Source organism: Coregonus lavaretus, assembly GCF_964263955.1.
Source record: "Coregonus lavaretus genome assembly, chromosome: 27".
Classification (NCBI taxonomy): Eukaryota; Metazoa; Chordata; class Actinopteri; order Salmoniformes; family Salmonidae; genus Coregonus; species Coregonus lavaretus.
This window is the reverse complement of record NC_140014.1, coordinates 29,037,481-29,050,946: the sequence shown is the minus strand read 5'-3', so window position 1 is coordinate 29,050,946 and position 13,466 is coordinate 29,037,481. Positions and strand designations below refer to the sequence as shown.

The 13,466-nt window shown below is 41.6% G+C and overlaps 1 protein-coding gene across 1 annotated transcript; it reads left to right on the top strand.

Moving 5' to 3' along the window:
• Window positions 1-250: 250 nt before the first annotated feature.
• LOC311102578 (uncharacterized protein C14orf132-like) lies at window positions 251-10,028 on the top strand (the record flags this gene model as incomplete). Its single annotated transcript, XM_084143953.1, has 2 exons — window positions 251-262; window positions 9,795-10,028. The coding sequence occupies 2 exons, from the start codon at window positions 251-253 to the stop codon at window positions 10,026-10,028; spliced, it is 246 nt and encodes an 81-aa protein (XP_084000079.1).
• Window positions 10,029-13,466: the final 3,438 nt, after the last annotated feature.

The window sequence follows — 13,466 nt, the reverse complement described above, 5'->3', positions numbered from 1 at the left end:
GTGTTTTTGGCTGCTCTTCATATTTCGAATGAGCTCAAAGCACAGCTGCCCTCTCAGAAACTAAGTCTTACTTGAGTGGAGATATCTCAATATTGAACACAATATTGCACACTGTTTTTGTGCATCGTTTTCCCCCCACACATCTTTTAGTGTTCAAGTTATATATTTCTGCCGTAACTGCCTTTTCCCCCATTATGCAAAGCCTTTTGACCCTAGGTCCTGTTAAATTAGCATGCCATAACAGATATAGATGGGGGAGGATGTGAGTATCATCCTGGGTATGTGACTGACAGTCAAGGAGATGTGTGGATGGGGCATGGCAATATGATCTAATGCCCCACAGTGTCAAATCAGAGAGGAGCAAACTCTCCACTTTAGAGATGGGGCTGCACCTCTCTGTCAGCCGCCTGCAGTTGTCAGGAAAAGCCATTATTTGTTGCTAAGCGCATCCCCCCGGCAACAGGCACAGAGCTCATTGAGTGCAAGGAGAGCACTTTTACTGCCACAGTGACATCAGCGCAGAAGATGGATACAGAGCTCCATGGCATTCAGTTTTCTGAGACGGACACTTGGTTTGCATGCACTCTGGAGTGGAAGTGCTAGATCTGTGCAGGCCCTTGGTACACTCTAAGGGTCTGGTATTATATTATGGATTTTCACTGGTGTGAAGTTTAGTTTTCAGCAGAGGTTTTCAGACAGGAGTACACCAAAGAGGTGTAGCAAATCAAATCAAATCAAATTGTATTTGTCACATACACGTGTTTAGCAGATGTTATTGCGGGTGTAGCGAAATGCTTGTGCTTCTAGCTCCGACAGTGCAGTAATATCTAACAAGTAATATCTAACAATTTCACAACATATACCCAATACACACAAATCTAGTAAGGAATGGAATTTAAGAATATATACATATATGGACAAGCAATGACAGAGCGGCATGGACTAAGATACAGTAGTATATTACAGAATAGAATACAGTATATACATATGAGATGAGTAGTTATTACTAAACATTATTAAAGTGACTAGTGTTCCATTTCTTAAAGTGGCCAGTGATTTCAATAGGCAGCAGCAGCCTCTAATGCGCTAGTGATGGTCCCAGCTTTGATGCACCTGTACTGACCTCGCCTTCTGGATGATAGCGGGGTGAACAGGCAGTGGCTCGGGTGGTTGATGTCCTTGATGATCTTTTTGGCCTTCCTGTGACATCGGGTGCTGTAGGTGTCTTGGAGGGCGGGTAGTTTGCCCCCGGTAATGCGTTCGGCAGACCGCACCACCCTCTGAAGAGCCCTGCGGTTGCGGGCTGTGCAGTTGCCGTACCAGGCAGTGATACAGCCCGACAGGATGCTCTCAATTGTGCATCTGTAAATGTTTGTGAGGGTTTTAGGTGCCAAGCCAAATTTCTTCAGCCTCCTGAGGTTGAAGAGGCTCTGTTGAGCCTTCTTCACCACACTGTCTGCGTGGGTGGACCATTTCAGTTTGTCATTGATGTGTACTCCAAGGAACTTGAAGCTGTGGATAGGGGGGTGCACTCTCTGCTGTTTCCTGAAGTCCACGATCACCTAACGTGTTTGCTTATTTTTTTCTGGCCACTCTTCCGTAAAGCCTTCAGGGTTATATTTGGTCTCTTTGTTGCCTCTCTGATTAATGCCCTCCTTGCCTGGTCCATGAGTTTTTGTGGGCAGCCCTCTCTTGGCAGGTTTGTTGTGGTGCCATATTCTTTCAATTTTTTTTATAATGGATTTAATGGTGCTCTGTGGGATGTTCAAAGTTTCAGATATTTTTATATAATCCAACCCTGATCTGTACTTCTCCACAACTTTGTCCCTGACCTGTTTGGAGAGCTCCTTGGTCTTCATGGTGTCGCTTGCTTGGTGGTGCCCCTTACTTAGTGGTGTTGCAGACTCTGGGGCCTTTCAGAACAGGTGTATATATACTGAGATCATGTGACAGATCATCATACTTTTTGTAGTCCATGATTGTCTGTAGACCCTGCCACATACGTCAAAGAGGCTAATGAGGGTCAAAGAAGGAACGAGATTCTGGTTATTTTAACTTGTGCAAATGCTTAGTAAATAAATGCCCTCCTTATGCAAGATCTTGATATGACCAAACAAGCTCTCTCAAGAAATGGTTAGATGTATAGGAAATTCTCAGCAGTGTTCAGTATTTTTTACCCAGTTCATCAGGGCCGGTGAGAAGTGATTCCAGTGAGTGTGTTTTTATTTTTAATAATCATATGAGAAATGCATGACTAACATCCACACATACAAACATGGGAATAGTGTGCAACATTACAATTAGTAATGTGTGGGAAAAAAGCGCACATGTTTTTGTGTGTAAACTATACTTTAAAACACATGCTGCACATTTCATCCGGTGCATACAGTTGAAGTCAGAAGTTTACATACACCTTAGCCAAATACGTTTAAACTCAGTTTTTCACAATTCCTGACATTTCATCCTAGTAAAAATGTCCTGTCTTAGGTCAGTTAGGATCACCACTTTATTTTAAGAATGTGAAATGTCAGAATAATAGTAGAGAGAATGATTTATTTCAGCTTTTATTTATTTCATCACATTCCCAGTGAGTCAGAAGTTTACATACACTCAATTAGTATTTGGTAGCATTGCCTTTAAATTGTTTACCTTGGGTCAAACATTTCGGGTAGCCTTCCACAAGCTTCCCACAATAAGTTGTGTGAATTTTGGCCCATTCCTCCTGACAGAGCTGGTGTAACTGAGTCAGGTTTGTAGGACTCCTTGCTCGCACAAGCTTTTTCAGTTCTGCCCACACATTTTCTATGGGATTGAGGTCAGGACTTTGTGATGGCCACTCCAATACCTTGACTTTGTTGTCCTTAAGCCATTTTGCCACAACTTTGGAAGTATGCTTGGGGTCATTGTCCATTTGGAAGACCCATTTTCGACCAAGCTTTAACTTCCTGACTGATGTCTTGATGTTGCTTCAATATATCCACATAATTTTCCTTCCTCATGATGCCATCTATTTTGTGAAGTGCTCCAGTCCCTCCTGCAACAAAGCACCCCCACAGCATGATGTTGCCACCGCCGTGCTTCATGGTTGGGATGGTGTTCTTCGGCTTGCAAACATCCCCCTTTTTCCTCCAAACATAACGATGGTCATTATGGCTAAACAGTTCTATTTTTGTTTCATCAGACCAGAGGACATTTCTCCAAAAAGTACAATCTTTGTCCCCATGTGCAGTTACAAACTGTAGTCTGGCTTTTTTATGGCGGTTTTACGAGCAGTGGCTTCTTCCTTGCTGAGCGGCCTTTCAGGTTATGTCGATATAGGACTCGTTTTACTGTGGATATAGATACTTTTGTACCTGTTTCCTCCAGCATCTTCACAAGGTCCTTTGCTGTTGTTCTGGGATTGATTTGCACATTCGCACCAATGTACGTTCATCTCTAGGAGACAGAACGCGTCTCCTTCCTGAGTGGTATGACGCTACCTTGGTCCCATGGTGTTTATACTTGCATACTATTGTTTGTACACATTAACCTGGTACCTTCAGGCGTTTGGAAATTGCTCCCAAGGATCAACCAGACTTGTGGAGGTCTACAATTTTTTTTCTGAGATCTTGGCTGATTTCTTTTCATTTTCCCATGATGTCAAGCAAAGAGGCACTGAGTTTGAAGGTAGGCCTTGAAATACATTCACAGGTACACCTCCAATTGACTCAAATTATGTCAATTAGCCTATCAGAAACTTCTAAAGCCATGAAATCATTTTCTGGAATTTTCCAAGCTGTTTAAAGGCACAGTCAACTTAGTGTATGTAAACTTCTGACCGACTGGAATTGTGATACAGTGAATTATAAGTGAAATAATCTGTCTGTAAACAATTGTTGGAAAAATTACTTGTGTCATGCACAAAGTAGTTGTCCTAACCAACTTGCCAAAGCTATAGTTTGTTAACAAGAAATTTGTGGAGTGGTTGAAAAACAAGTTTTAATGACTCCAACCTAAGTGTATGTAAACTTCGGATTTCAACTGTACATAATTAAAATGTATGCTTATATACTGTAAATGATTAATGGCTTGCAGTTGTAGACAGAATTTTTTATTTATTTAATTTTTGAAAGCTATCTCACGATGAAGAACGAAACATTTAATCAGTTCTCAAACTGCATAGATGCTATTTTAATTATTGTAATGAAAGGCTGAGGAAACTCATTGAAAGACTGAGAGAAAGTACATTTGAATATTTTATTTGTGAGTAAAAACAACATTTTTCCTATACAAAGACGCTCAGGATTTGTGAAACAAATAACTTTGTCAGAGGACAAAAGATGACATCAACGTCGTAAAAACACCAGCATTACGCAATGTGACTCTATACTTGCACTTAGCACTATTACTCTGGACATATACTTTTGGCCATTGTAATGGATGACCTAATCTACAGCGCCCTGTGGTTTTTTCTCTGAATATTAATATGAACCCAACAACAACACATTACAGCACTGGGAAAATAGTCTGAATCGAGCACTCAAACCAAGCAGAAAATAGTTGTCTCTCTGACATCCACCAGCTACTGTTCTCTCTCAAAATACATATATATTGACCTATTTATTCTACAGTGCCCTGTGTTTTTTCTGAACCCAAAAACAACATGTTACAGCATGGGAAAATCGTTAGAACCAGAGCACTCAAACCAAACAAAGACAGGAGAGTAAAGGAGAGTGTCCCTGAAAAATAAACAGCTCTACTGTTCACTGTCAAAATACAGAGCTATCGCTATCCATAACTTGTCAGCACATTTTCATACCCTGTCCAAACCACCAACACAGCTCCAGTGAGAGGCCAAGTCGGAGCTATTCCCTTTGGAACAGTTTGGAGACAGAGGGCCATCTTTAAAAATTCATGAGGCTCACTGAAAGAGAGTAAAATACCACTAGAAGAGATCTTATGAAGGACCTCCAGGCACAGAATGCTCTGCAGTGTGAAATCAGTGTTCAGGGGATAGAAACAATTTTGAAAAATCTAAATTCTTCGGCGTTCGTCGTCACCGGAGTACTAGCTGCTACCGATCTATGTTTCTGTGATCGACTTGTTCTGTCTTGATTGTGTACACCTGTTTCCCATTATGTTGTATTGTTTCCCCTATTTAACCCTCTGTCTTACACTGTGTGTTGTGTGTGATTGTATTCGTGATCGGCAGTCGTTAGTGTGCGGGTTATTTCCTCCCTGTGTGGAGATTGTGTATTCTCAGTTTACTTTCAAGTAAAGTACGTTTTCGGATCATCTCTGTGTCCTGCATTTGACTTCGCCCACCGCATTTCACTGACGCCTTTGACATATACATTCATGACAATGAATACTTCTTCAGACAATTGAGAAAATACATAATAAAAAAGCCAATATACACACTTTCTCCTCCTCTGCCTTTCTGAGCTCCTCTCTAAATCCTCATTTTGAAGTGAGGGAATACTTTTTTGGCAAGATTAAAGATGAAATTCTGACTCATGAAAAAATGTTAAGCTCTAAAACCTTCAATTCTCTAATAGCTCTGCCTCAGCCCTGTCTTTGAGGCAGTGTCCTTCTCGGGTGTCAGAAGTTTGGGTGTTAAGTTGGTTTGCCTGTTGACAGAGTGTGTGGTGCAGCCAAGGGAGTCATGGACCAGAGCACTTCAGACACAGACACAGAGTAACAAGTGTCAGGATTTAGACACTGGAATGAGGATAACTGGCCAGATGTCACACACGCACACACACACACACACACACACTGCACTCATGTAACAGTGAAGTCTTAATCAAAGATTATCTTATTTGTGTGCTAAGAGTCAGGCATTGACTTCCCTCTCAGTTGGCTAGAATGGAAAATCATCTTTTGTTGTTTGTGCATTTACATTTTTCATTGAGTTGATCACGCAACTGCCAATTACCAATGCTCATCACCAGGGAGGGACTTGTATTTTGTAAATAGAAGATTCAACTCATCACCATCACAGGAATCCCAGCTGTGAATGTAAATTACTTTGAACTTGATTGATGATCGAGGTAACTGTGTTACGTGATTTATTAATTTAGTCATATTTGTATGTGATTTAAATGAAATAATATACTTCTAAAAGAAGTGAAGGGAATTGAATTCCAATCTCAACAGGCTATACAAGAAGAGGGCAGAGATAGCTTAAAATGTCACACTAAGATTAGAGGCATTGAGTGACTCATATGCATTAAATTACACAGCCTGGCCAAAGCTTATGGGACAAGAGAAAAGATACAGTACAATACTACATAGTAAAGCCGCCATACTCAACCGGCGGACTGCGGTCCGGATCCGGACCCAGAACGGGGTCAATATGTTATGGGACACCAGGAAGACTACCTGTCGCCATTAGCGTCGGCTAGTGGGGATCCCAATAAAAAATCATAATACATACCACGGATTCCGACTTTAAAAAAGAACTCAGTCGGGCTTTCGACTTACTGCTGTTGAGAGTTGTAATAGTAGAATGCATAAGGTGCAATTTCAAAATGGGGAAGTGCATGGACAGTTTTCTTGTTGTTATGTCATTCACTGACAGACCTTAAAGAGCTATTTATAACCGGTCAGAAATGTCCAGTTGATCAACTACTGGCCATGTTAACTAAATAGGTAAATTAGGCTAACCAGCTATCTAAATCTTGTAGTTATCATGGCCAGATTACGTTCCCAGTTGCCTTGACCCTTCAGGGGGCCCATTTTCAATGCCCTGGCTGAGGGAAGGAGGTTCTCACCCAAGATTTGACGGTACATGGCCCCGTCCATCGTCCCTTTGATGCGGTGAAGTTGTCCTGTCCCCTTAGCAGAAGAACACCCCCAAAGCATAATGTTTCCACCTCCATGTTTGACGGTGGGGATGGTGTTCTTGGGATCATAGGCAGCATTCCTCCTCCTCCAAACACGGCGAGTTGAGTTGATGCCAAAGAGCTCGATTTTGGTCTCATCTGACCACAACACTTTCACACAGTTCTCCTCTGAATCATTCAGATGTTCATTGGCAAACTTCAGACGGGCCTGTATATGTGCTTTCTTGAGCAGGGGGACCTTGCGGGCACCAACTGTTGTCACCTTCTCACAAAGCTGCTTGGCGATGGTCTTGTAGCCCATTCCAGCCTTGTGTAGGTCTACAATCTTGTCCCTGACATCCTTGGAGAGCTCTTTGGTCTTGGCCATGGTGGAGAGTTTGGAATCTGATTGATTGATTGCTTCTGTGGACAGGTGTCTTTTATACAGGTAACAAACTGAGATTAGGAGCACTCCCTTTAAGAGTGTGTTCCTAATCTCAGCTCGTTACCTGTATAAAAGACACCTGGGAGCCAGAAATCTTTCTGATTGCGAGAGGGTCAAATACTTATTTCCCTAATTAAAATGCAAATCAATTCATAAAGTTTTTGACATGCGTTTTTCTGGATTTTTTTTGTTTGTTATTCTGTCTCTCACTGTTCAAATAAACCTACCATTAAAATTATAGACTGATCATTTCTTTGTCAGTGGGCAAACGTACAAAATCAGCAGGGGATCAAATACTTTTTTCCCCTCACTGTAGGTGGCTGGGCTGGGTCACTGTGCTACACGCATTCTATTGAGTTAAAGATTTACTATGAAATGCTGCTGGGCCACTGAGAGAAATAACACCAATGAGACTCGAGTTGTAAATCTAGACGACAGAACAGAACCGTGGTGGACTGAGGTAAAATTCCACCTGGTCTAAGTCAATACATAATGGAAGACGCCAAATCTATTGTTCTGTGAGGTTACATAATTTGAGGTGACTTAATTTGCTCTTGCTACCCGTTTGTTGTCTGCCTGAAGTCAACTCCAGATGACCAGATGATAAAGAACAACAGAAATGAGGTATTTATTGCCCATCAGCGGTTGAGTGTTTTTTGTTTTGTTTTTTTGGGGGTCGGCCATTTTAAAGAGCATTTCCTGGTGGCTATATCCTCATGGGATGCAATTACAGCACATTCTACACAACGCTTACTTTAATTGGGCCCTCATCATGGCATGATGCCAGGAACAGATGGGGCGCATTTATCAGGGTGTGATAGCAGGTGTACGGTGGTGGTATGGTTTCCTATAGCGCTACCTAGTTATAGTTTATACTCTATAATGTATTGTAGATATTACATTGACCATGCAAAGTGGGCATGTTTCGTCTTATCTGATATAGCACTAATAAACTGCTCGCAATGTTAAAATAGATCCAGCTATGGCCGTTTAACCAGCAGTTCCGTTACCCTGAAGCGGGGTAAAGAAAGTACAGCACCAGTGTTTGGTTCCTCTCAGCCTGGCCCTGGTCAGCGACCAGAGGACTAGCTCTATTACGCAGCCACTCACCCATGCAAGTTTACTGGTATCGGTTTCCTGACATTAAATGCATTGGATATGGCCCTCATTGCCCACTTAAATGTACAGCCTCCTGGGGATGCCCCATACCAGGGTTTCTCTCTTTCCATTCCATTAATGCTTACCACTCCCTGTGCTGGCCTCATGTTCCTGTGCATTGGGGAATAGCGGGTTTGGACGACGCTGGGGTAAGTAGTGATATGAGAGGACCAGTATTTACTTCAAACCTTGACAATTCTTGCATGTTATTCAAGGCTATGACATGGACGTTTTTAATGTTGAAATGAGACATGATCATGGTGTTTGGGTTAGATGTGTCTCTATGCGTGTAGATTTTTGTCACTCCTCTTTAAGCTCAGTCAAACCTACTACTACCACTACGGAGAAACCCTTAGGTACATGTGGAGAATACATACATTACATACACATCAAACAGACATATGAGTCAGACGTTCTGATGGGATCAAACCACTGTAGATCAGTATTCCCTCATCCATCCATCCATCAGCTAACCTCAGTATTTACTTCTGGCTGAGTGATCACTAAGTGGGGTTAGAGACTCCCAGGCTACTTCCCCCATACATGGATGTCCGCTCCGATCATGCTCATGAGGAATAACTGGCACACAATTGGATGTGTCATGTTATTATTCACCACCGGGGGCCAATGGCTGGCGAGCAGCGGAATACTTTAAAAAAATAAATTTCTCTGTGTGTGTGTGTGTGTGTGTGTGTTTTTTTTGTCTCAATTAATTATTGTGTGTGTGTGTGTTTGAGCGCCAGCGGAGAGAGAGTGAGAGTGTTTCGGTGTATATAGTGCGACCGCTCCACATCATCCCATCCAAATGTATTTTTAGCATTGTTTTTTCAGCAGCCCTCCGAGGAGAGGAGAAGAGGAGTCTGTTTTCTAGTTTGAGAGCTAGTGTTCTTTTGTTCTCAGCACACCTCATCTTCCATCTCTCTTCTGCTCTGCCGACCAGCAGCGTTCTTAGGGCTTCTAATTGTCCCAAGCAATAAAATCACTCTCACTTCCCACACATTAAATATTCATTCAGTGTTAATTAAGCCCTATTTCCCAGGGTGGGAACTCGCCTGTGTGTGCGCAGGGGGGATCCACGGCACGAGTAGAAACCTTGTTCCCATTTGCAACAAGATGCAGTGATATCACGTTCACTATTTATTTTAATATACTGTTCTGCTTTAACTTGCTAATACAGGGCCCAAGAACAAATCCTACTCACAGTATAAGGGATTTTAATGTAATGTTAGATCAAATGTGCAGTACCTACTGGCAAAGAGCTCTACAGTGCATATTAAATAAAATAACACCTTTCAGTTTAGTCAATCATATCTTCTCTAATTCTCTCTCTTTCTCTCTGTCTCTATCTCTCTTCCTCTTTCCCTCTCTCCCTCCCTCTCCTCCAGATCCCAGTCATGACAGGGGCCTTCATGGACTCCTCACCCAATGACAACTACAGTGCCGACCATTCGCTCTTCAACTCCTCGGCCAGCGTCCACGCTGCCTCCGCAGCTGCCTCAGCCCAGGCCCAGCAGGACGACCAGTCCTCGTCCAGTGACGCCATCTGGCTCTGGATTGCCATCATCGCTACTATCGGCAACATCGTGGTGGTGGGAGTGGTCTACGCATTCACGTTCTGATCCATCTCTCCTTTCCGCCCACCAAGCCAAAAATTAGAGAGCCTCCCCATAGGGGAACGTGATAAAAGACAAATTACAAATATCACATACTGAATGATCAAAGGGCTCTTGGATGCGGATGCTGGCTATGGTGTGGGGGTTCTATAGTTGAAGCTTCAGCATCATTCACTTTCAATAAAAAAATCCTAAGGTTTCAGGATACGAACAGTATACGCAGTACGCAAGTTCAACTGGAGTCTGAAGGGTATTTTCAACTTTAGTCACCTAACTTTCAGTAGACATCACGCTCCTGGATGTTGTGTGTTGCATTGTGGGGCTGAAGGGGCTTACAGATACAGGCAGGGTGAACTGGACCATCTTAAATGTCCCCCAGATAGAAGAGAGGCAATTAAGAGGAGTGCTGCTTAATTATTTGGATGAACAGAGACGTGAATCTTAAAACATTAAAGGGACTCTGGGATTACTTCTGCATTAGCCATGGGCTCAGCTTCTTACAGCTCGTTATCTGTTCTGCCAAAGGAAGGCTCAAATTATTAGCTTTCCTTTGTAATATCGACAGAAAATGGACCAACGGACACTGGCTTTAATGAAACATCCTTTTAGATCCTCCAACTGTTATTGCTTCTCAGTTTCTTTAGCAATGCCACACCAGCTTATGGTCCAATAAAGACAATCACTTCACCGTCTAATTTACTCTGATCACAACAACAAAATCTTAATCTGAAACATTATTTATTACCCTATACAATACATCTATCAAAGACATTTCACTTTTTTACAACAAACCTCTCAGTATACGACCGAGGCAGACTTGAAAGATATAAGCACAGTTTACATGAGCAGGAAAAATATTATATAGCTTTAGGTTGTCAAAGCTTAATTGTTATTTAGCTACCCTCTTTGGAGTCTTTACATGCTGTATGATCTAAATAAGTGGGGTAATAGAAAGGCTGGGCGTTTTTCAATCTGTTTCCTTCAAGCTGGTTTCTTTACATGTAGAACTGTTCAGTGAAATAGCTTTGTACTGCGGTATGTCCAAAGGCAGTTGTTACAATGGTGATTTATCCACATCCTTTATTGAGAATATTAACAGGCTCTTTTCAAGACGCGAGCAAGGCCCCTGGTGTCACCACAACACACATTCTAGTGAACATGTACATGGATGTCAGGGTGATAATTTCATTGGGTTATCACAGTGACAGTGCTATGAGTTTGTATCAAAATTATTGACTGATTTCTGTCTAGAACGGAACTGAAAAGAACATACAATACTCACTAAATGATGATGGAGATTGCTTGGTAAATGTGATGGTTTGATCAGAACATGCTCAATCTCAGCCTCTAAGCTTTCTGTTCAGCTGAGAAGAGCTGATACAGGAAAGAGTCGCTCTCTTCTTGATTTTCTTTTGTCTTCTCTCTAGGAGACCGTTGTTCTTGAATGTTGTCTGGCTTGCCTCATAAGCTGCAAGTGTAATTATCTGAGAGAGAGTGATAAACATCTATTTGAGCCAAGTTCTCTATTATAGCCAGTGAGTTATATCGGCCACGTTATCTAATGAATAATTAATAACATTCGGTTGCTGAAGTGAATAGCAATTTTCTTGTGTATACATCCCCCACTCTTGAGCTGATGCAGAATGTCAACCCACTGGGCACAGACGTCATTGAAATGAAAACTGTTGATTAAACCAGTGTTTGCCCAGTGGAAAAATGTATTCCATCAACCTTTTTGACATCTTTTTGTAATATGATATATTATTTTAAGCTACAGGGCATCATATAGTATATCGATGACCTATTTAAGGATCTGGGTAGGGGCTGTTTGTATTCAATTATATTTCTTATGTGATCTAGATAAAAGAAGACTTTGTAGTAAGACTATCTACTGTAAAAGGTTGTAGAGGGTTTCTCATGTCATGGTATATGTATACACTGTATGTATTGGTATTTCTACAACATACAGTAAGAACTTACTTACATTACCCAACCATGATAGAACTTCCAGCAAATTGTATTATTTAAATCCCCAAATTAGGAAGTAATAATATAACGTTGAGATAAGGTCTTCCGAAGACCGTTACTTAATTTTTTAATAAGAGGTAAATGTATGAGTGTTTAGCAATGTTGTAATTCACATAAGTTACACAATATTCTTTTTTGTAAGAAAATGTATTACTATTAAAGTTTCAGGATTGCTGTATATGTCTCCATAAATCCTTATTGCATGAAAAATGTCCCATTCAATCCAACAGGGAAACGCATCAACATAAGTTTTACTTCAACACTGTAAAGTGGCACTCATATGTATTGCAAGAGTGTTAAATGTAACACCTTCTGAGCTAAATGTACACTGGGGGGAAATTAATAGAGATCTCACCATAAGACTTAGGCATCGATTCAATCCGTAACGCCGAAGTTCAGCGCCAAAGCGCGATTGACATTTAAAGGCAATGTTCCTGTGTTCACGGAGACTGCAATCACGGTAAACGCTGCATACAGTATGACGGCTCAATCAGAAATTACCTTAAAATGTCAAGTGCACTATAGCGTTGAACTTCGGCGATACGGATTGAATGGAACCCTTACCCTATGCACAACACAATATATCACATGAGTAGAGATAGGCTTTTCAGTGTGTTTGTGAGACACAAGCCTGACAGGTAATGCATTTGTTCTCAGAGACAAGGTCCTGGCACTGCTTCCTACTGAAGGTATATGCACTGGCACTGATTACTAGTGGACGCTGTGCGCCCAGGTGAGATTGATGCAAGACAAGCATTGTACCATCACTCACTCTGACACAGGCACAGGTTGTATATATCTCTGTCTGGATGAGAGCCACTGTCATTCCTTCACTGAAACTAGGAGAAGTTGCCTCATTTTACTTTGTTGTGATAGATGTCGCTAGAGTAGACTCTGGATATTGACTATAGGCTGAGTAGTAATCATTCATATAATTAAGATTATGAACATTATTGTAAATTGTGTTTACATTACAATGTTTATAGCTATGCAATAACAACATTGTCATATATTATTAATTACCCTCTAACTCAGATACATTAACAGCACATCTGAGACAATAGATTTGCCCTTCAAGTACATACTACTGAAGTACATTACAAGGCTTGTGAGATTCTAGTCCCCCTGACTCAGCTAGAGAGAGCGTTATGCTCAAGAAGTTGTAGCAAATCCCTTTGATGCCAGGTCAGAAATTAGCACAGAGGAAGAGCATTAAGAGATCACCCCCACAATGCCCTGCAACTGCATTCCTAAGCCCCTTCCATGCCTGGGTAAACTGAATGTCCTCCGCCCACCGCTACAGTCAGTCAGTAGCCTACTTAATATCTGAATCTGCTTCAGCCTCACACAGCCACAGGCTTTTCAAAATCCACATCATAAGGAAAGAAAGCGGAGGAGTGAAGTCAGCTGTGATCT